We start from the raw sequence: 25,297 nt of genomic DNA on the forward strand, positions 1-25,297 counted from the left end.
AGAAATCAGACACAAGGAAGATGAAAATTTGGTTATATTTGAGTAGATTACCTTTGTGGTACATTTAGAAAGTGCAACTCTACACCAGGCATCCCCCAGACGTGCTTTTACTGAAATAGGTGCAACCACATTATACTTGCACCAAATGTATTATTTTGTGCACCATTTTCCTAAATTTGGGGCAATTCTCATACAACTCCAATCTAAAAACTAATCTGAAACACACCTACAATGATACATTCCACCTTGTAATTTTAGAGACATTAAACCACAGGCTATAGTATAACCATCCTTCTATCTATGGTCATGTAGATACATATACACGTAGTTATACTAGAATATCAAGCAAGCTTTGTCTTGCTATTTCCTATTTACGCTCAGCTCACACCGGAGTTTTCCACCTTCCATTGGGGGTACTGTGGATTTTACCAGGAACAATAGGGTGGTCTGCAGTGATATTCCTACCATAAAAAACCCAAACCTGACGAATTCCATTGTGTACTATCAGGATCTGTAAGGATTCATTGGGATTCTTTAGAAAATGGATCTCTCATAGCCATTATGACTCCTCCTCACCCCATGAATGAGGGACTCAGGAGATGTTCTATTGATCAGCAAGGCAATGCACAGGTTCCTCCAGCGATCATACATAGGTGATATATTTATTGTTAGCCAACCCCTTTAATTACTTTGGTAACAGTACACATGTAAAATAAGTTTTATATGACAACTATAAAGTGATTCTCAGAATATCATCAATATCTTAGTGGGAGTTCAAACTCCTGGTCCTCTCCCCCACGAATCAGCTATTTGAAGGCGCCTTGGTACTCAGACTAGTGCTATACATTGTATAGTGGCTGTGCTTGGTACTACAGTGCAATCCCATTCAGCATAATGGGACATCGCAGGCCAGGGAAGAGGCTGCATCACTGCCTAAGCTCCATGGCCCCTTCCAACAGTTGATCCGTCTCCTACCAATCAGATACTGATGAGCCAGTACCTAGTAGTGGGGAGCAGGTGCTGTAAGTATGCTTGACGCCACTGGTCTGGCAGGGAAAGCGGAGAATTTAAAAACATACAAAAAGCAGTGAAAACCTCTATCTACACCTTTGGAGACATTTTATTTTATGACTGCATTTTACAAATTTTTGGCTAAAATTGATTTTTTTCAATTGGCTTTTTCTGGAAATATTGAGCCGTCACAAAGGGTTAACTGTTTTTTTTAGCTATGTGACTGGTATTTTCACTTTCAGTTTGTGCAGGTCATCTAATAAACTCTCTAAACTCCTAACAGGTCATAAACTTATTTAAGCCACATTCTTATCGGTAAGATAAGAACTGAGCTATAATGAGTGTTTATAAGGTCAGAGAGCAGAGATAAGGAGTCCATCTTTGTTTGTGGTTTTCCCCTACCTTTTGGTATTAGTCCTGCAGGAGTCTCCTGTCCTGACACTAATTCCAGGGCCTTTTAGGGTCATATAGGGTCCTAGGTTTCAGCGTATGAACATTCCTACCATCAAGGTCTGTTCATAGTAGTCAGGGCTCGGTTTAGGGATTCACTAGGTGGCGACCTTTTCCCCTTTCCCTAGTATACAGGCCTAGTACCTTTTTCCTTCCCTCTTGTGGTTGGCGTGGAGTTATCCACCCACACCACGCCGTGACAACAACATCCCAGAATATGCTGCCAGTATGTAAGCGATAAGAAATAGATACATTTCTGAATTCCTGGGACTCAGACTGAAAAGTGTCTTAGGATCCTTTCTGATTTTGCTATGCAATGTTATATACCAATTCGTACATCTTATACTGATAGTGGCTGATGGAGAGCTGGACCTCTCATAAATATGCATAGTGGCGACTGCATCATCAAAATAATAATTACCATTTCTGGAACAGCATAGGATTTGAAGAATAGGCACTAAGTTGTTTAATATTTTCTTCAATTATAAGACAATTTAACTGAAGTAGCTACTTTCATTAACATCAAGGGTTTGGCAGTTCCACCTTAATAATATGTCCTTTGAATTCACTTAGATTGCTCTCTTACAAGAGCCTCTCTCTTCTGGTTAAAGAGGGTACCACATATCAACACTATGACATTTTTCAGAGAATCAAAACTAACGGTGGCTCAGTGGTTAGCCCTGGTGCCTTGCAGCGCTGGGGTCCTAGGTTTGAATCCGACCAAAAACAACATCTGTATGGAGTTTGTATGTTCTCCCCGTGTTTGTGTAGGTTTCCCACACTCCAAAGATATACTGATAGGGAACTTGGATTGTGAGCCCCATTGGGGACAGAGTGATGATAATGTCTGTAGGAATATAGTAGCGCTATATAAATGCATAAAATAAATAAATGTCTGGTGAGCCCGTAGTGGGCTTGTGCATGTACTTAGCAGCCGATCTGTACAATCGGAGCTCGTTCTTCAAAGCTTCATTACCCTCAGTTATGCTGATCAATGGGGTTCTGTCGGAAGGGCCAGACATCTCATACTCTAAAGATAGGCCATGAATAGGAAACCCTTTAAATTACTGTTATGCCCAACAGTTGCCTAAAAGACATAAGGGGAGATTTATCAAGGCCGGTGTTTTCTGCCTATGCTGTCAGAGGATGTGCCTAATCTATGATGAGGCACATCCTCCAGCAGACCATGAGCCTAAACAGAAATCTATGACAGCTCACAGCTGCCATGGATTTCTGGCTTCATTTGCACCATAAGTCTGTCTCACCTGTTGGCCACGTCCCTTTCCCACCTGTGCCACGCTCCCTTTTTGAAACGTTTCGAGGGTGGCATTTAAAAGACACAGCTTGCAACTTTTTACAACCACGTTTCCGGGGCAATCCCTCTCCTTATTGTACATTTTTTTAATGGAATAAATGCATAAAAAATATGAATTTAATTTAAAAAGTATGCCAAAAAGTCTAACAGAATGTGCGATATTCATTCACAGAAATTACAGAGCAGACAAACCCACATAAACACAAAAATGCTCAGCTCTTCCAAACCCCAATGGAATAATAAGCAGCCAAATAGTCTTGGTCTAAACAAGCTAAACAGAGAAGCGGAGATATTAATAAAAAAATCTCTGTGCTACTAATATTCCTAGACACGTTTATTATTAAATTTCATGAATACCACAGCATTATTTCGTCAATAGCATGTGGCGGAACCAAATAATATGTAGCACACTTGAATTCAATTTAATAGGAGTCACATTTATAACATGTTTGCTAAGCCCACGCAGAAAAAAATAGATGGCGAAAATGAGGTTTCTATATTGTCGCAGATATTCAAGACTCATCCAGTTGTGCAAATATTATAATGAAATCTGTGATTTTTAATACTGTCAGCAATATATTCTCTACATGCTAGATTCAAGTCAGGCGCAGACAATACCACGAGCAGAAATTCAGGAATTTTCATAATAATAATAATGATAATCTTATTATACATAGAGTCAACATGTTTTCACTGTAGTTATTCATTAGGGAGACTCTCCAATTGCATATATTGTATACCAACCTATGTTATAGCCAGTTGCCTAGCAACAGGCATAGCAGTAAGTGGGTACTGTTGCTTTAAACCTTTGTGACTAGCATGGTTACGCACTGGTCTGGAAAGCGGTTGGCACTGAGCTTTAGTGTACCGTATGCCATTGGCCTTCCAGCACTAAGGGGTAACATCTGCATCGTGTTCCGCATGTACCGCACCGTGGTTATAGCAATCTACCTGACACTTTCGGCCTAGCGGGCATGTGTTCTCAACTGGTCCAAATAAATAATCAGTTAATATACTTCTCTGGTTATGCCTGTGAGAACAAAGGATCAGGCATGTTCATATCTAACATATTGATCTGGCTTCTTCCATTGGTGGAAAATTGGGACACCCCCATACATGAATGCTGACCCCTTCCCATTCCTAACATCAGCAATATCTGTATAAAATGTTCTACTGCCCATTACAAACTGACTAGTGTATGTATAACAGAACATGTCCTCATCCATCAATCTTTTAATGCTCAGTTAGGTGTGACACCGGTGGTCCGCGGTCACCAGTGTCTCCTTGTCATCGACAGGCACAGTCACCGGACTGCTCACCTAACTCCACGCTCATGTGCTCCAGCAGTCCGTGCCCATTGGTGTCTCGCTGCTCCATGCACTGCATGCTGGTCTGCAGCCTTCTTTCAGTCTGCAGTGCCTCTATCTGCCCACACAAGCATTTCCTCTGGTACTTAAAGGGCCAGTATGTGTCCTAACATGTCCAGTCTATTTCTTGCCTCCTTAGGTTATTTAATGCACCTTCCCCTTTGGGCACTTGAGCATAAGTTACAGTATGTCCAGCTAGCTAGTCTCTGCAAAGGTGCATAGTACTGTTTGTTTGCCCTTGTACTGGCCTCAGCTTGTTGACTAGACCTGACCCTTTGCTACCTGACCTCTGCTTGTTACTCATATTGACTCAGTGCTGCCTGCCTTGACTTCTGAACTCTTTACCGGACTATATGAACTCTGCCTGCCATGACCTCAGCTTGTTTCTGACTATGGTTTTGCACGATCCTTCGGTTTCTCTCGACCCCTGAGGGTCAGCAGCCAATGAACAGTGAATAGCTAGATAACTCCCTTAGTAGTATCCACAAATCTGTTCAGTGGCACAGTGAATCCACATCCACTTCTGATTCTTTAGGGAAGGTGCACTGTACCCACTCAATGTGTTTGTTGGACATTTCTGTATTCTTACTTCTATGACAAGAAGACTATGTAAAACTACTGTGGCACTAAAAGAGAACACCAAAATCTTTACTGCATGGGCAAGTCATAGCCATAGCACATGTCTGTTTACTCTCATTGTAATTCAGTCTATTTTTTCTCATCATGACAATACTTTCTTTCAAACCTTGAAAAAGTCTTGGTAAAACTCCAAAAAATGTCATTACACTTACCTAGGTTGGAAGAAGCCCTACCCTCTGCCGCACGGTCTTTAAGACTTTCAGCAATGGACAGTTGTTGCTCATGATATTGTTTAGCCCTCTCCAAATCCTGCATACAGCGTGCAGCATGACCCAAGCCAGCGTAGGCACGCATCTCAATGGACTTTTCAGATAATTCCTGCGCAAGTTCTAGAACATGGTTGTGGTAGGACATTGCCTTGTCAAAATTTCTCCTGTAGTGAAAGGCACTGCCAAGGTTACTATAGGCCCGGGCCTCTTCCCTCTTGTTCCCAAGGTCCTTTGCGATTTTTAAATGTTGTTCATGGCAATGAACTGCGTTTTCAAAGTCCCCCATTGCAATGTAGACAGCTCCCATGTTCCCTAGTTCTCGTGCTTCAGACAGTTCATCTTTGGATTGTTTAGCCAGTAGAACACATTGCTTGTGGCTAGCCAGTGCATTAGGGTAATCGCCAATTGCAGTGTAGACATGACCCAAGCTGCTTAGGGCAGATGATGCTGCCTGTGAAAATAATAGACCAACGTTTAGTAAAGGAAACATTTATATGCTACAAGCAAATAATATATAGATTTTTTTAAGTTGTCCAGAATTAGAAAAACAACAAATTAGAATAACTTGTTCTACAGCACTTCTCGTGTCCATAAGCTGTGTCTGCTATTGCAACAAATTTCCATTCAAGTGAACAGAGATGGACTGCAATAGCAGACACAGGCCAAGGACACCAGTCTGGGAAGAATACCACAAAACCATCTCATGTGACTACATATTTTTGTTAATACAATAAAATGATCCACTTTCTGATTGTACTTGATCATTACATTTTAAAAACCAAGGCTTTTTAAGAAGCAGATAATGGGTTATGAAATTTCTATATTAAAAGGGTTTTCTGGTCCTTTTATATCAGCGGCCTGTCATCATCAGTATCTGATCAGCATGGACCGGCCGATCAGCTATTCTGCCATAGCTCCAGCACTGTTGGCACCAGCGTTGCTTCCATTGAAGAATGGCAGGGTGTGGGGTGTTTGACCACAGCTTGATCGATATAAATAGACTTAAAAACCCCAATAAAGGGAACCTATCATGTTGAATATGTTTTTTGAACTGCAGGCAGCATATTATAGAGCTGGAGGGGCTGAGTAGATTGATATATAGTTTTGTGGGAAAAGATTCAGTGCAAGTTGTATTTCCTTGATTTACATTCCTGCTCATTCTGGACTATGAGGTCAAGGAGGAGGTCCTATCAGTGTTTGACGGCCTTCTTTCTATGACTGTGTTTACGGAGAGAGTTGTCACTGATAGGACCTCCTCCTGGACTTCAAAGCCCAGAATGAGCAGGAATTTAAATGAGTAAATAAGTTTTACTGAATCTTTTCCCACAAAACTAGATATCCATCTGCTGAGCTCCTAATGATCTATACCATGCTGCTTACAGAGTGCACTTCATTTTCAAGGTTCTCTTTAATTCCCAAACTTTTTGTATCAAGCCTCAGTTATCTCCAAAAAAATATTTTAAAATCAAATTTGGAACTTGATGTCCTGAAGAGCACCAACCAACCCTTCCAATACAGGCCATTATAGCCGATTAACCAAATAACCAAGTAAGAAACAGACAATTTATTGGAAAGCATCTTGGTTGTCCAGCTGTAAACAAAAAATAAAAATACACTTTCGCCCTTAAATAGAAATGAAATATAAAACCTGCAAAACATTGTTCAACGCAGCGGAAATTTCACCTATTATATCTGCCACCCTATAATTGCAGCTTGCCTGATGTTAGGATATAAACTAATACATTGGATATCTTGCCTGTTCAGTAAAGAATTTAATCTGTAAGATACTGCAAAAATGCCCATAAAAAAGATGAATTTCAGAATGAGATGTCTCCTATGAAAGCTTGCAGGGAGAAGATGATCACTCCTGCGTTTGATTATTATTATTAATAAAAGTATAATATTTCTTCCAGAATTATGTTTTATTATACTCCTAATCCATGGCCTTGTGAAGAGCTTATCTTGCCTTTTTCATGGTTAACAATAAAAATTAAACACTTAAATTAAACTGAAGTAGTTGAAATTATGCACTTTATGTAGAAGCAATGAAGATGTCTCAAGAAAATGAAAGAGAAATGATTATTCAACATAATATTTTCAACATATGAAATAAAGCCCTCAGTGATGCCTCCTGATGGACCTCTCAGTGATTTATATCTTACATAGTAACCTCTCGTGGTAGATGTTTTTATATTTATGGATATACATCTTTTTGAGGTTGGGTTCCACATGATGATATTAATTATATATTTTATCTTATTTAAAGAGGTTTTCCATGCTCCTGATAGTATGACCTATCGAAGTGGATGGGAGATGAGCTGCAGTAACCTGATATAGCCACTACTACTTTGAATAGAGCTGAGCTTCTGCAAGGAACAGCTGATTGGTGGGGGTGCGGATGTTGTAGGAAAATGGGGTCTTATTACAGAGTCGGCCATGTTGTCCTGGTCAGCCATCTTACACCTCTACCTCAAAGACCTTAGCGAAGAAGTAACTTGTTCATTAATGTACAAATTCTAATGTGTCATGTTCATAATAGAAAGCAGAACTTTCAAGGAAACTATTGAAAGGTATTGACTTATTGAAAAACAAGATGTTCTCTAGACTAAATCATGGCGTCTCAGTGAACCCTTCTTGTATAGGATGTTGATATTTATGATTGTGCCTAATTTGTGGAAATATTAGGTTTCAATGTTTTATGACCAATATAGTCTTTTAGAGAGTATGAGCAAAGAAGGAAATACGATTAAAGGTTACTGCTATATGACTCCTAAGAGAATGTATTAGATATGCATGTACAGGATGTGATACAAAACTTTCATCGAATCAATAGTTACAAAGAATATCACAAGGTGTAGCTTCCCTTATGTATATTAATGTGTTGATGTCATCATGTATATGAATAATAATGTTTTCATGTTGTCATGTAGATGAATGATAATGTATTGATGTCATGTATATATGCAGTGCAACAGACTGTGCATTTTAAGCTATGTTAATGATATGTCTGTGTTATTCTGGGTATAAAAATCGATTGTTTGAGAAAACATCACTATTCTTCCATTTCAGACCAAACCATTTTACCATCCATTCTACACTTTGCATTCTGTAAGTCTGCCTTCTCTTTTAACCTACGCTGTCATCTGCTTTGCTGCTCATCTCAAATAAAGCATGTAACTTCCTTTCAAGAGTCTACTTCAGCTGCGGGCAAAGTCTAACAGGTGTCAGACCCTCACCGATAGGATATTAATGACTTATCCTGATTCTTAAAAACAGGGGTATGCAAAACCCCTTTAAGTGATGCCACAGGCTCCAAGAATTTTATAGAATTCTATATAAGGTAGCTACTTTAATCACATTACTTAAAGGAGTTAGCCGCTTTCTGGCTACTGATGACCAATGCGTATATAACATGACAATATGACATTTACTAATAGTTTTCTACATTTTATAAGCCATGTCCCCTTGTTGGACAAATGTTCTGTACCATCTACATAGAGGTCCTGTCAATAAGATGGCAGCTGATGGAGGGTCATGTGATCAGACATATCACTCAGTCTCCTCCATTCAGACACACTACACCTGCATTAAACTCCCAAGAGTGCAAGTGCCGATGGCAGGGGCAGCGCATTTGAATTGAGAAGGCTGAGTGATGTGTCTGGAGTTATTTTTGTCTGGTCACATGACCTTCCATTAGCTGCCATTTTATGCACAAGACTTCTCCGTGGAGAGCATAAAAGACTTGGCCAACAAGGGGCATGGCGCAGTTATCTACAACGTCCCATATAGTAATCTTGAATAACATTCACAGTAGCCAGAAAGTGGCCAGTCCTTTTAAAGGGGTTATCCGTAATTAATAGTGATGACCCAGGTCGCTGCCAATTAGCCGTTAGAAGAGGCCAGTGCTCTGTGACCTCTTCCTAGGCCATGTGATGCCACCATACATCGGTCACATGGCCTAGTTGCTTCTCAGCCACTAGTTGCAGCCCAGCAATGTATAGTGCTGTGCTTGAAAAGCTGCCAGGGGCTGGCTGCACTCACCAGAGCTCTGGTGAGCGCGGCGGCACCCTAAAACAGCTGATCGGCAAGAGTTCCAGGGCTTAGACCTCTCCCGATGTGATGATGATGAACTATCCTGAGGATAGGTTGTCAATATCCATTCCTGGATAACCCCTTTAATGGAATTTCATAGGAATATGGCCAACATGTAAATGATGCTTCCCACATTATGTATAAAAAGTACTACGAAAGACAACTCTGGTGTACTCTAATGTTACTTTCTGTCTGTAAGGTAAAATCATAAAAAAAAGTCATAAAAAAATACACAAATACACATAATAATCTTTCTCAACAGTGACATATAATTGGCAAAAGAATGAATGACAATCAACTGTTCCTCAAAATTACTATGACTACAGTAAATGGATGGAGAATCATACATGAAGACTATCTTAAATGGGTAACGCAGTCAGGTTATGGAGAGATCAAAGCTGTCATGGGTCACTAGATACTAATTTGAATATGTATGAGTAGCTTTAGGGTAAAACTGGCCATATAGTAAACTTAGTAAAATCAGATGAGCCACTGTTTGTCCAAAAGCCATGCAGGATGACCTCAGCTAAGTGCATGTGTTGTTCCACCTGTCCAACCCTTGGTTCTGCACTGGTAGACGTTGGTAGACAGAAAGCTTTTCCCAATACCAGTCAGCTTCTTGGCAAATGTATACAGTATAACAGTGTACTAAATAAGGTCTCATGCACAATACCATATTACTTCTCAGCATTGTATGGATCTGTAATAAGGTATGCATAGATGTATCTCTGTATGCCTCCCATTTCTGAAGATATCATATTGTGGCCTGCTCTACTGGATGTAGAATAGATCTGTACATATAGCTCCCACCAGGGCATTATCTAGCAAGGCATTGTACTCCCTCCAGCAAGGGTAGAGGCCTGAAGCAAAGCTGAATACCGCTATAATAATAACGCAAATACGGTAACTAAGGACGCATTAACAATAAAGCACAATTAACATTTACTATCCTTTCACATATATTGGGTACTGCAGATATGTTGGTTGTAATTTCCATTTATGAAAGCTGCACAGAAGCATGGAACAATAAAGCACCCAATATTGTCCTCTTGTACACATTTCCCTTCTGCAGAATAAACAATATGCCAAGAAGACACATAGCAGAGTCCTTAGTAGTTAGAGAATGCAATAAATTAAAGCGGCCTGTATAAAACACAGCTCACAATTTTCCGGTATAAATCCTGGTGCACTCGGGTTTTTGGAAAGTAAGAGATTAATAAACAAACAATCTTTCTCTTTAAGAAGGAGTGGTAACAGATTAGCTATAAAAAACAATTTATAGCTAATTAGATACGGAAGTTGGCAAGATACAGTACCTGTACCAGCTTCCGAAATTGAAAAACTACACTGGGTTTCCCTGAGGCAATTTAATTACAACATAAAAGCTGACAAATTGTAATGACTTACAGTGCTGTAAAATCAATATTATTTTTCCTTATTTTGGTGTAAAGTGATAGGCTTCTATTTAAATTAAATTATGGCTGAGCAATTTCCAACCTTGCTGAGAGGCTCACAAATACCTCTCCATTTAGAAGTGGGGACAATCTGGTTAGGCTTTTGGATTTTCAATTTCATTTCACGGTGTTTAGAGCTACAGGGACCTAGAGGTCCTCCCAGATGATAAATTGCGCTGTTTATCAAAATTAAGCTGATATTTCAATCAGTCGACCGTAGAAAATTGATTGTAAAAATGGCCAGTTCCGAAAGGACTGACTAACGACCAACTTTTAGTGCTGTGACCCAAAGGGAAAACGTATTTCGGAGCATTAAGACTTTATTAATAAACAGTCATCATTATTCTAAACCGTCACCAACTACTTCAACAGCCGTTGATCACAAAGTGGGTGTCTGTTAGGGCTCATGCACATGACCGTATGTATTTTGTGGTGCGCCAAAAAACGGATCCGCAAAAAATATGGATGAAGTCCGTGTGCATTCTGTATAGAACAGTACTATCCTTGTCCGTAATGCGGACAATAATAGGACATGTATTTTTCTGCAGAATGGAAATATACGTGTGACAGTTATACTGTGAGAGGAGAAGCAGGAGAGAGCAGTGTACACACACAACTCTTACATCTCACCACCCATTAGAAGCCGCCTTTCCAGACATACACATATACAGAAAAAAATGTACAGTAACAGAAATAAAGTGGATGGAAGGAAAGTACCCAAAACATGCAGGTTCAAGGGCATCCTACAGCAGATTTGTACCTATGAAACTGGTTGACTTGTTGCATGTGTACTTGGCGGCTGAAGACAAAAAACAATGCAACTGCACTCTACAAACACAAATAATATACAATAATGCCATAGTTGTAAGACGTATTTTGGTGCTAATGCTATGCTCATTTTATAAACATTTTGTACAGATTTATTTGTGCCTGTCCGCTGATGCCAAGGCAATCTCTCTAGGACAGGAACCTAGAAGACTTGGCAGCTGAAGGCATCTGTGTTGGTCCCATGTTCATATGTGCCCGCATTACTGAAGGCCTACTAAGTGCCTGAATAATTAGTTGTTTTATTTTATTTTATCTTTTATACTGGGAATTACAGACTACATGCGCACTTATGGTTTACATAAGTTTGCATTGTGTTTAGTCTCTAACTAATGCCATATAACAAACCTGCTAAATTCTGAAAACGCCATCTGTTTGGGTATACGTTTGGGAGTAGTAGCATGTTCGTTTTTTCAATGTAAATTGATGAAACAGTCGAAGTGTCTACCTGAATGCTGTTCGGAAGTAATTGTTAGAAATACCAGTTTAAGCTAAGGTTTAACTCCCATAATGGAGCTTCTACTGTAACTCTATGTCACTAAGCAGAAGTCCATGAACAAAGAACAGAGAGAGGCTCGCCGGCAGTTCTCCTCTGTACTGTGCCTGCGCCGGGTACTTAAGTGCACAGTAATGGCGCAAGACTAGGAGAAGTCATGACGTTTACACTGCCTGGTCCTGTCAATCAAATTGCAGGGGGCATCGGAGCAGCAGGGAGAACAGAGCCTCTAGGTGTAACAGCAACGCCCCCATTGCTCCCAAAGGCTCATTTGCATCTATTAAATAAAGCCACTGATAGGGATGGGACCAAGACTACTAGACATGTTGAAGGTCAGACTGTTTCACTACAATGATTCTAGTGACAGAATTCCCATCCACACCCATCCTTTGGTTGATCTTGATGGACATATGTTTTTTTAATGGTAAGATGAAACTATGTAGTATTATCATTGTTTTAATACATTTCATAAAATGAGTATGGGGGCAACTAACTCTCCTTAGGGAGAGCGCACCTTAATCAGTGTGAGGAGACTTATAGACCATACATGCTCCTCTGGGATTCTGGGAGGGAAGAAATGCATAAAATGAGTATAGCACTAAAGGTCAAGTCAAGCACTCCATTGTGTTGTAGAAATATACAAAGCTCAAAATATTAGAAATATTGGTGCTAGATTAGCTCAAAAGCTTGAAAGTATAACTGTCGAGCAGATTGTTTTTTTTCCAGAAAGTCTAAGGAAGATTAATATATTTCACTTCTTTGAAAAGGAAAGGGGTTCTGGATTTAGAACTGGCATTGCATGTATTAAAGGATTTCTGTGTCTTCAAGCACAAAATGGAAAGTATATAGCATGAAATTATTTATAACTAGTGATTGTGTAAGTCAGATGCATTATGTACATTTCATTTATATTCCGTCAGCATACTGGCCAGGATTAAGTGTTACTGTAATGCATTTCACAACAGCCATGCTGTCAAAACTTTTACCATTTCAAATAAAATATTAACCTTGTGTTACATAACATATACAAAAGAGTCACTTGCATTTATATCAAAAGCAGCAAATTCATTTAAAAATCTAGGTTCTGCAGCATGGCATCAAATATTACTTTTTCAACATATAAAGAATCTAGAATTGTGCATAAACAAAGCATTTACTTGCTTTCAGATTTTCAGGATGTATGAGATGTGAACACAGTGCTGTCCAAGGACAATAGGATAATTGTCTGTCTTGTATTTTTGCACTATACAGTATATTATAAAAAAAAACATTTCCAGTAGTAGCACCATTGATAGCACCAATGAATGAAATAATGACATTGAGCTTGATAGATGAAACATAGTCACATATGCCAATGCATATTCTTAAAGGGAACCTGTCATCTGGATTTTGGGTATAGAGCCGAGGACATGGGCTGCTAGATCGCCGCTTGCACATCCGCAATACCCAGTCCCCATAGCAATCTGTGCTTTTATTGTGTCAAAAAAACTATTTTGTATATATGTAAATAAGGTAAGTAAGAAGCCCAAGGAGCTGTTACTAACGTTTCCGGAGCCCAGCCACGCCCACTGCGAAGGAGCCCAGAACCGCCCCGCATACTCCGAATCTCCTCCTTCCTCCCCGACGTCACAAAGCTAGAGCGCCGTAATCTCGCGATGTGAGAGCTAGTGCATGCACAGTTCGTTCCCTGAGGCGGCTGCCAGCACAGGGAAGGAACACTGCGCATGCGCTATCTCGTGCATCGCGAGATTACAGCGCTCTAGCGTTGTGACGTCGGGGAGGAAGGAGGAGATTCGGAGGATGCAGGGCGGTGCTAGGCTCCTTCACAGTGGGCCTGGCTGGGCTCAGAGTCAGGCCTCTTTCACACTGGCGTGTGAGGCCCGTTGCCGTATTGCGGCCCGCAAAATGCGGGCTACAATACACGGGCGCCGTTCCGTGGGCATTCCACATCACGAATGCGGACCCATTCACTTGAATGGGTCCGCAAATCCGGAGATGCGGAATGGTGCGGAACGGAACCCTACAGAAGCACTACGGAGTGCTTTCGTGGGGTTTCGTCCCATACTTCCGTTCCGAAAAACTATAGAACATGTCCTATCTTTTTGCGCAACGGCCGGATCGAGGACCCATTCAAGTGAATGGGTCCGCGATCCACTGCGGCTGCCACACAGACTGTGCTCGTGCATTGCGGCCCGCATTTTGCGGGCCGCAGCAAGACCTCAGGCCGCACATGCCAGTGTGAAAGAGGCCACAAAGAACGCTGGACTCATCTCTGAAGCATGGAGGAGACAGGACTCATCTAAGGTTCATTTACATATCTATGAAATAGTTTTTTGGACACAATAAAAGCACAGAGAGCTATGGGGACTGGGTATTGTGGATTTGCTAGCGGCCATCTAGCAGTCCATGTCCTCAGCTCTATACCCAAAATCCAGGTGACAGGTTCCCTTTAAAAGGGTTTTCTGGGACTTAAACATTGATGGCCTACTCTCAGAATAGATCTGATCGGTGGGGATCAGACTCCAGGCACTCCAAGGGATCAGCTGTTGTTGCCTCTTTCTATGCCTGTGACTTCAAGCCTATTGGTCAATGGACTTTGTACAGCTTAGGCTTCGTTCACATCACCGTTCAGCCTTTCCGTTCTCCTGCCCCATTTAGGGGCAGGAAAACGGAAAGGACGGATTTGGCACATAACTGAGCCGAACTGAGCCCACGGGCCCCATAGACTATAATAGGGTCCGTTAGGTTTCCGCTCAGAAGAAGATTTTGTAAGCGGAGACAAAAGTCCTGCACGCACAACTTTTGTCTCCGCTCCAAAATCTTCTTTTGAGCGGAAACCTAACGTACCCCATTATAGTCTATGGGGCCTGTGGGCTCCGTTCGGCTCAGTTATGTGCCAAATCCGTCCTTTCCGTTTTCCTGCCCAGAAGGCTGAACGGTGATGTGAACGAAGCCTTAGTTGCATTCATATGAAGGCTGAAGTGGCCCCTTCACACAGCTAATTGGAGGGGATGCTTAGGTACGGACTCCTACCAACAGGGGTGGATTTGGTACTTAGGCTACTTTCACACCTGCGTTAGATGCGGATCCGTCTGGTATCTGCACAGACGGATCCACACCTATAATGCAAACGCTTGTATATGTTCAGAACGGATCGGTTTGCATTATTCTTTAAAAAAAAAAGTCTGTCAAAACAGATCCGTCCTGACTTACATGGAAAGTCAATGGGGGGTGGATCCGTTTTACACTGCACCATATTGTGTCGGTGAAAACGGATCTGTCCCCATTGACTTACATTGTAAGTCAGGACGGATCCGTTTGGCTCTGCATCGCCAGGCGGACACCAAGACGCTAGATCATTATCCATTCAGAATGCATTGGGGCTGAACTGATCAGTTTTGAACCGTTTGTGGACTACACTATTTCCATCTCTACTTATGCAGCACATTTGCATTAAATCTAAGGTAACTTACTGGATGAGATCAGCTGGACATCTACATGTTACTCTCAAATGACTCTTTCTGCAGCAATACATCATCTGATGTATGGATCATCCATAAATAAGAGATTCCCTATACAATTGTGATTATTAGAGCAAAAAATCTGGAAAACATGCAGGAAAATTTCCAAATGAGTCTGTCAGAAACTGCTAAGAGCATATATTTCAGCTCCAGTTGGTCTGTATTTTAGTGGAAAAAAATTATGCCATAATAATCAGTGCAACCGATGAATAATTCATGAGAACAATTTGGTTAACCTCTGTGTCAATGGAGACAGCAATTAAAGCTGGAATGTGTGAAGTGAAGAAATGCATGCATGTAGCTTTAAAAAGAACATGCTAGCCTAAATTAATAGCAATTATTACAATGAATATTCCATCAGCTAATTTATTAAATAATTTGTAATTAACCATTTCAACTAGAAAACACCTTTACTAGCAGATCTCTCCTTTTTGACTGATTCACTGTTTGTGCACCACGATAGTTAAATCCCTACATTAATACAATTCTGTAAAACGCCACTTCTGAAAAAGTATTGTGCCTGGTGTAACAATGTTAGTGCTGTGACAGATGCTCTTTAAGGCCTTATGCACACAGCCATTGTTGGACGGTGCCTATATTGTGGCCCGCAATTAGCGGGTCCGCAATATATGAGTGCACCACATCCCAGATACGGACCCGTTCACTTGAATGGTTCCACAATCCAGAAGGTGCAGTGCGGTGCATGCACTACTTTTTTGCAGTGCGGACCGTCGGCTGCGGATCTTGGACCCCAATCAAGTAAATGGGTCCACGTCCGCACACAATTTGCGGTCTGCCGCACGGGCACAGGCCAACAACAAGGTGTGCATGAGGCCTTAAGGCTATGGACACCTTTTTATCATTTTGGGCAAAGAATCGTCTTTATGCAAAATTGTTAACAGTCTCTACAGCTTTAACTTTCACTATATCTGCAGATTATTGTCCATTGCCTCACACTGAATCTGTCAGGGAGCTGCTCTGATGGCTGGATCTGTAGCCCTTATCTCTGAAATCCTGACACCTCAAAACAAACATTCATGCCATATTCTTATCAGTTTGATAATAATTTTGCTATAATGAGTGTTTATAAGCTGTTAGGAGTTCAGAGAGAAGGGCATTGTAAGGCAGGGAACAATAGGCTGTAGATGTAGTTCAAGTGAAACATTTTTGAAAATGTTTAATAAAGAACAATTGAAATAGATTATTTTTAGCCCAAAATGAGTAAAATGCAATGATAAAAAAAAATTGCCCGCAGAGTATCCATAGCCTTTGAGTCTACAAAGAAAATGACTTTCTGCTATGATATTAGCTGACTGCCATAGTTTTTAGCTTACAGAGTAATGGTAATCAGCTGATCGCAAACGGCGCTTCTTTTGAAGGGCAACACCCCTTTAAACATTGATAAAGCTGTTAATTTTCCTTACACCTATCAACCTCAGTACCCCATCAAAATCAAGATGCACCTTTATCTCAGCTGAATACTTAGGTTATTTCAGAGGATGGGGAGATCTAAAAGGTTGCTATATACAGGTCCTTCTAAAAAAAATTGCATATTGTGATAAAGTTCATTATTTTCTGTAATGTACTGATAAACATTAGACTTTCATATATTTTAGATTTATTACACACCAACTGAAGTAGTTCAAGCCTTTTATTGTTTTAATATTGATGATTTTGGCATACAGCTCATGAAAACCCAAAATTCCCATCTAAAAAAATTAGCATATCATGAAAAAGGTTCTCTAAACGAGCTATTAACCTAATCATCTGAATCAACTAATTAACTCTAAACACCTGCAAAAGATTCCTGAGGCTTTTAAGAACTCCCAGCCTGGTTCATTACTCAAAACCGCAATCATGGGTAAGACTGCCGACCTGACTGCTGTCCAGAAGGCCATCATTGACACCCTCAAGCAAGAGGGTAAGACACAGAAAGACATTTCTGAACGAATAGGCTGTTCCCAGAGTGCTGTATCAAGGCACCTCAGTGGGAAGTCTGTGGGAAGGAAAAAGTGTGGCAGAAAACGCTGCACAACGAGAAGAGGTGACCGGGCCCTGAGGAAGATTGTGGAGAAGGACCGATTCCAGACCTTGGGGGACCTGCGGAAGCAGTGGACTGAGTCTGGAGTAGAAACATCCAGAGCCACCGTGTACAGGCGTGTGCAGGAAATGGGCTACAGGTGCCGCATTCCCCAGGTCAAGCCACTTTTGAACCAGAAACAGCGGCAGAAGCGCCTGACCTGGGCTACAAAGGAGCAGCACTGGACTGTTGCTCAGTGGTCCAAAGTACTTTTTCGGATGAAAGCAAATTTTGCATGTCATTCGGAAATCAAGGTGCCAGAGTCTGGAGGAAGACTGGGGAGAGGGAAATGCCAAAATGCCTGAAGTCCAGTGTCAAGTCCCCACAGTCAGTGATGGTCTGGGGTGCCATGTCAGCTGCTGGTGTTGGTCCACTGTGTTTTATCAAGGGCAGGGGCAATGCAGCTAGCTATCAGGAGATTTTGGAGCACTTCATGCTTCCATCTGCTGAAAAGCTTTATGGAGATGAAGATTTCATTTTTCAGCACGACCTGGCACCTGCTCACAGTGCCAAAACCACTGGTAAATGGTTTACTGACCATGGTATTACTGTGCTCAATTGGCCTGCCAACTCTCCTGACCTGAACCCCATAGAGAATCTGTGGGATATTGGGAAGAGAAAGTTGAGAGACGCAAGACCCAACACTCTGGATGAGCTTAAGGCCGCTATCGAAGCATCCTGGGCCTCCATAACACCTCAGCAGTGCCACAGGCTGATTGCCTCCATGCCACGCCGCATTGAAGCCTCCTGGGCCTCCATAACACCTCAGCAGTGCCACAGGCTGATTGCCTCCATGCCACGCCGCATTGAAGCAGTCATTTCTGCAAAAGGATTCCCGACCAAGTATTGAGTGCATAACTGAACATAATTATTTGAAGGTTGACTTTTTTTGTATTAAAAACACTTTTCTTTTATTGGTCGGATGAAATATGCTAATTTTTTGAGATAGGAAATTTTGGGTTTTCATGAGCTGTATGCCAAAATCATCAATATTAAAACAATAAAAGGCTTGAACTACTTCAGTTGTGTGTAATGAATCTAAAATATATGAAAGTCTAATGTTATCAGTACATTACAGAAAATAATGAACTTTATCACAATATGCTAATTTTTTTAGAAGGACCTGTATGTCTGGAGCAACATATCCAGTAGAAATGAGAGTCTTGAATTCCTATTTCAGAATTCCTATAGAACAGGTGGCCATGTAAAATGTATGGTTCAGACAATAAATAAAATATTGCAATGACATTCCAAATTCTACTTATTATTTGGCTGGCAGACATCTTTATGCTTGCCACTGGCAGGTAATAATTCCTGAACCTGAAGGTGACCTCCTGCTTTAGAAAGCTGTATGAATAAAATGGCATGGGAAGAAAATATGGCGTTTCTCTTTAAAGGGAACCAGTCACCTGGATTTTGGGCATAGAGCTGAGGACATGGGTTGCTAGATGGCCGCTAGCACATCCGCAATACCCAGTCCCCATAGCTCTGTGTGCTTTTATTGTGTAAAAAAAACTATTTGATACATATGCAAATTAACCTGAGATGAGTCCTGTCCCCGACTCTTCTCACGTACAGGACTCCTCTCAGGTTAATTTGCATATGTATCAAATCGTTTTTTTTACACAATAAAAGCACACAGAGCTATGGAGACTGGGTATTGCGGATGTGCTAGCGGCCATCTAGCAACCCATGTCCTCAGCTCTATACACAAAATCCCGGTGACAGGTTCCCTTTAAATGAGATTTATCTATGTATAAAAAAACTCTAAAAAAAATTGTGCTATAGTAAGCTTGAGAAAGGCCTAAATGAGCACGGCTAAAATGTTGCATGGGTGAATAAAATGTCCATACTTCTTCACTGGAACCTTTGGAGTGCTGCCTCATCTTTTGGAGTGTATATTTAAAGGGGTTCTGTCACGGAATTAACCCTATTAAACTGGCTGATATTAGCGATGTGCTAATGTCAGCAGACCCTAACTCTCCTAATCTTATGCTTTAGATGGCCCCGTTGCTCCTGCTCCTAGAGGCTCCGTTTGCCCACCTCAAGTCACGCCCTGCCATCCTTGATTGACAGGGCCAGTCAGCATTCATCTCCTCCTGCCGGCCCTGTGCGCTGGGACTGCGTAGGCGCAAGATTTATCCAGCACACAGGGCCGGCAGGAGAAGACGAACGCTGGCTATGTCAAACAAGGACCATTTTGTGAAAGAGATATTTTTTTAATTTTTTTTTTCATGTAGGGGCTAATTTTTTGCAGGATGAGGTGAAGGTTTGATTGGTACCATTTTGGGGTACATATGACTTTTTTGATAACTTTAAATACCTTTTTTGGGAAGTAAGGTGGGCAAAATTTCAATTCCATCATACTGTCATTTTTATTAATTTCTTTTTTATGGTGTTCACCGTGCGGAAAAAGAAACGTGACCCTTTCATAAATCAGGTCGTTATGGACGAGGTGATATCAAACTAGTGTAGTATATTTTATATTTTTAATTTGTAATCAATTCTAAATGTGCGGCTATAAGAAGAAATTATTATTCAATGTATTTATTTTTTTACTTTTTTTAACATTTTTTTGACCCAGAGCCACTTGGTTCTTGAAGATTCAGTGGGCATAATGCCTCTATAATACACTGCAGTACACTATACAGTGTACTGCAGTGTATTGTGACATTACAGTTTGCTTGATCAGGCTCGGGTTGCCATGATAACCATCGGGACGCTGCCACAGCAGTGCAGCGGCCTGATGGGGGAGGGAGCCCCCTCCCTCTATAAACCCATCAAGCATCGAGTCGCTGCAACGGCACAGCAGCAGCCCGATGGGAGAGGGAGGGAGCTCCCTCCCTGTTAACCCTTTCCATACAGCGGTCCCTATGGACAGCGGCATCGAAGGAGTTAAACGATGTCGGCCGTTTCAAGCAGAGTGTCAGCTGCATGCCGCTCCGGCCATCCTGAAAATGGGGGCAGGGGATCACTCGCCCGCTCGGCCATCCTGAAATGAGGCGCATGAGCCGCTGGGGGGGAGGGTATATACATTATATACATATATATATATATATATATATACACATTCGATTAACATATAAAGAAGTCTAGAACCAAACAACATGGGCATTGTTTATTATCAGTGTACTGTGATGTCACTGTGTGCCGCATCTCTTTGGTGTTTATCAGTGTACTGTGACGTCACTGTGTGACGCATCTCTTCATTGTTTATCAGTGTACTGTGACGTCACTGTATGTATAATCCCTGCGCTGTGATGTCACTGTGTGTATAATCCCTGAGCCGAGACGTCACTGTGTATAATCCCTGTGCAGCAGCTGACAGAACTAAGATCTCTTCCCCAGGATGTTTTGTCCGGGCTCATCATTTATCTCATAGTTCTTCTTTTGTAAACTTATTTTGTGACTAGATAAAACTGAAGTAGCGCTGGGTTTGAAGAGAAATGTCGTTGCCGCCTGTATCCGCCGTCACTGCGAGATCACTGCCCTTCTGCTGTCCCGGATTATTTCTCCTGCCCGGGGGATAATAGAGTCGCTGTTGTCGGCGTCTCCGGGGCCGTCCTTGTGCCAGGCCGGGATTTGGTTCCAGTTCTTGCCGGATATACATCCCGTGCTGTGATGGGGAAGGGGTGGGGCTGTGGTCCTGTTTGTCAGAGGGATTTTGGAGTCCTGTGAGTGCGGAGAGGAGCCGTCTCATCACCGTAAAGCCTCATGCACACGTCTGTGGAACATGGACCGTGCGATACCGGCCTGGATTTCTTCTGAGTGCAGGAGCGCATGGCGTCATTGGTTGCTATGATGCCATGCGCTTCCTGCTGCCGCCACAGTACAGTAATACACTGGTAGGATCTATACCAGTGCATTACTGTACTGTGGCGGCAGCAGGAAGCGCACGGCATCATAGCAACCAATGACGCCATGCGCTCCTGCACTCAGAAGAAATCCAGGCCGGTATCGCACGGTCCATGTTCCACAGACGTGTGCATGAGGCTTTACGGTGATGAGGCGGCTCCTCTCCCAGGCCGGTTAGCTGAGATCCCCATTGAGAAGGCAGAGATGTGTTTTAATCATCCCTGCCTTCCCCATCACTGTATACACATGATCCGCGCAAGTGCAAAACATCGTAATGCGTGTTGCACTCGCGTGAGAAAAACCGTCATGTTTGGTACCCAAACCCGAACTTCTTCACAGAAGTTCAGGCTTGGGGTCGGTGTTCTGTAGATTGTATTATTTTCCCTTATAACATGGTGCTCTGTTTTTCATATTATACAAAATACAGAAAAGCAAAATATCAAAATATAATAAAGCAGATCTCCATTTTTGTTTTATTTACATTACATACTGCATCAAAAGAAAAAACGTAATTGGAAAAGACAGACTATTTAAAGTCAGGCATGTTTATATTGATCTACTTATCCAGTAATCATTGTGTTATAGAAAGTAGATATATGTGGATCCACTGTGCCAACCAAATAGTTTCACTTTGGGCTACTCCTGAAGGCGTTATTCTGGCGGTCCTCTGGTTTTTACTCTTTATAGCCTGGTGTGGTTGGCTGCTGACCCATGGGGATTAGAGACACTGATGCACTGCACCAAGGGATCAGGCAATACACGTAGTCAGGAAACTGGCAGAGGTCAGAACTGGCAGAGTTTATGTGAAACCGTAAAACAATCCAAAGGGCAAGGCAGGCGGCTCAGGATCCAAGAATCGGTACACAGGCAAACAGATTATAGCTCTTATACCGAGTCTAGCAAGCTAGAGTGACCTATCAAGATCTGGAAAGAGCAATTGCTGAGGCAAGAACTGAAGGAAACCGACAGGTATATATAGAAGCAACTGATTAGCAAGGACACAGCCATGCAACAGTTCACAGAGTAAAAGGAGGTTAATCCTTGCAGTATCGCAACAGAGGAGATAATGATATAGAATGAACCACCGGGACAACTTGGTGTGCTTGGTGACTGGAAAATGGCGTTACGGGGATTTTCTGCTAGGCCTCTGTGTACATTGCTCAGTTTCTTATTTGAGTTTGTAAATAAGTGATATTTCTACTGTGAAAATGGAAAAAACACAAAAAAATCCATCAAATTCAACCTAGTATATGTGTTTGGTGCAAGGGTATACATGAAGACAAAAAGAAACTCATATGAAGTACTGTCTCACTGCCTTTTATTCCATATATTTCATTTTAAACGTGCTATTGAAATGGTTTTCTTAACAGCATTTAGAAAGCATTAAGAAAATTAAATTGATTTTAGGCAGCCACATGGCCCATAGACACAATGACCAGGAGGGGACCTCATTCACTTCTATGGGAGAGCTTTCTAGGCACGTTCTGTGACCTGTGCAGAGGTCACTGTACAAGAAAAGAATAGCTAAGATCTGACAATCACCTATTGTGACTGGTGGATCCTAACTTGTCTATACACAGAGGTGATATGATTACAGGCAGGAATGGCATGACAGATAAGCAGGTGATCTGTACAGACCAAGAAGTGGCACTTATTATTAGGCTTAATGGCCAGTGTAAAATCTGCAGAATTTTATCAAAAATTCTTAAAAGATATGATACATTCCCTCACCCAGAGCCAGACTGCTTGACCAAGGGACTGTAGAGTCCTCCATTGGTCTAAGGCCCTAACAACAGAACCGTCCAGCAGAGTGCTTGATCAAATTAAAGAGGACAGGCGTCTTCTCTATATATCTGGATGAAGAGTCACATCACCTCATTTGGGCTAACTGTAGTCAAGTCTGATACGTACTTTATACATTTATGTTGTTGACTAAACAGAACTTACTCTTACGTCACCTACTTCACACAATTCCAAATCTGCACAACCTTCTCACTGTACACCTAGTTTCAGTAAGCCTAGAAAGCTGCATTAAGTGGTTGATCATCAAAAAGTCAGCATAGTAAAGCTGGCCAAACACATGTGATTTTGACAGAACCAGCTATCTAATGTGTATGGAGGTCTCCTGACTCTCTCTAAACAATGTTGGGGAGATAAGCATAGGGTATTGACATCCATCCCACCTATCCATGGGGGAGATTTATCAAAACTGGTGTAAAGGAACATAGCACATAGCAACCAATCAAATTACACCTTTCATTTTTCAGAGCTCCTTTGCGAAGTGAAAGTTGGTTGTTCTCTGGAAGATAAATGGCTGTCAGAGAAGTCTTTTAGTGGCTTTCTCCCCTCTTTCTACTGAGAACACATGCCAAGCAACTATATGTATGAGGGGATCGGGAGTGATAGCTGTCAGCCATCTTGTGCATATGGCTGTCCTAAGTCTATATGGGAATATATGACCATACTATCTTCAAGGGTCTGAAATTAACTACATCTGGGGTATTTAAGGAAGGTTCCTTGTAAAGCTACATTATCCTTATTTCCATCCAGGAATGTCTGGAGTTAAAGAGCACTGTAAGGAATTGTCATTAACTAGCAAGATAAGTCACAGGAATTAGGCTGCATTTATTGTAGCTAATACTTTCTTACAAACTTAAAGCAGTTGTCTCAGGAAGATAAGCCCTGTCCATATGTCCTATTAGAGAATATGACCATCAAAAACAGGGCTCCTCTGACTGCCATGGCCTGTCATGTAAAACTACACCGCCCTGGCTGGACTGATCGTCCTGCCGGCTGTCTCCGAAGCAATTCTTTAACTTTATTAAAATAAAGCGCAATGTCTTGCCAGGAATTCAGACAGCTAGGATATCTGACATTGCATGTAACCTTGTTATGTACCTCTCTGTAAGCTATAATTCTCCATTACATCAGTCATTTAGCCTCCGACAGCCTAACTGCAATTTCATTTAAAGGTCTTATTATCAGAAAATCTAGAGCACAAAGAACATAATGTCTCCCAGTTGATGACTTTATCCTAAATCTCTTCAGTTTTCATATTTACTTAAAGCTTGCTAGCTTTTACACATTTTTGAATATTATAAAGTCTAGATGAAAGAAAATTGTGTTTAAGTTTTAATGATTCCAAATGACAGAACATTGGCTGGGGTTCGGGGTTAGACCGAGAATTATATAAAGCACTGGGTGACATTTTATTGCTTCCAAGTGATTCCTGAAGCAATTAATTTTACAATACCTCATTTTCTCCTTGTTTTGTCATTATCTCACTGAAACCACTTCAGGGACTGAATCGTGCCATTGTCAACACCAGGGACCTTTGTGATCCTGACAAATTTAGCTTTGTACATGCAAGTAAATGAAAAAAATACATCAAAACGAGCCTCCTGTGTGTCTGCTAGTAAAAGATTATGCTTTATGTTAAAAGTAGTATTAAATTATTTCTTACAGCTGCTATTCAAGATGCATCAGTCTCTTCAAAGGGACAACATATAACATACTGTATCTATCACTTGTGCTCAGTATTGCTCTAACATATTCCTCAGTGTAGTACAAAGAAGTTTACATGTCTCCGGCAAATTGGATGTGTATCTGTACTAGCAGCAAATCAGAGTATAGACAGCAAACATTTTCAGGAGACCTTCTTCAGGTCTTCTAATTGGCCAGACATACCAGAGGAAAGCATGGCTTTGGCATAACTTTCCTTTTTTATTTTTACTAGATAATCCGGTACAGATATCTGTGGATGACACTGTCATTCAGTGGGTCTAATCCACACCTTTCCATCTTGAATCTGTAAGAACGATGAATATCCTCAGAACGAACAAAAAGTTAAGCACAAGTTTGATAAAGAAATCTGCATCAACTCCTTCACATGTAAAAGTAGCTGATTACATATGTCACCAACTAGAATCGCAAGCTTATTTGTTAAGACAGCAGTAACTCTAGGACAGTTAAAGGGACTCTTA

General features: G+C 41.4%; 1 protein-coding gene across 2 annotated transcripts in view; it reads right to left on the reverse strand.

Annotated features, from left to right (window-relative positions):
- TTC28 (tetratricopeptide repeat domain 28) overlaps positions 1 to 25,297 on the reverse strand; it is a 611,240-nt gene that overhangs the window by 222,582 nt on the left and 363,361 nt on the right. For both annotated transcript variants that reach the window (XM_044275399.1, XM_044275400.1), the window contains one exon: positions 4,935 to 5,442. In XM_044275399.1, the coding sequence (XP_044131334.1) occupies positions 4,935 to 5,442 (508 nt within the window). The remainder of the gene's footprint in view (positions 1 to 4,934; positions 5,443 to 25,297) is intronic.

This window comes from Bufo gargarizans, chromosome 1 (genome assembly GCF_014858855.1).
Source record: "Bufo gargarizans isolate SCDJY-AF-19 chromosome 1, ASM1485885v1, whole genome shotgun sequence".
Lineage (NCBI taxonomy): Eukaryota > Metazoa > Chordata > Amphibia > Anura > Bufonidae > Bufo > Bufo gargarizans.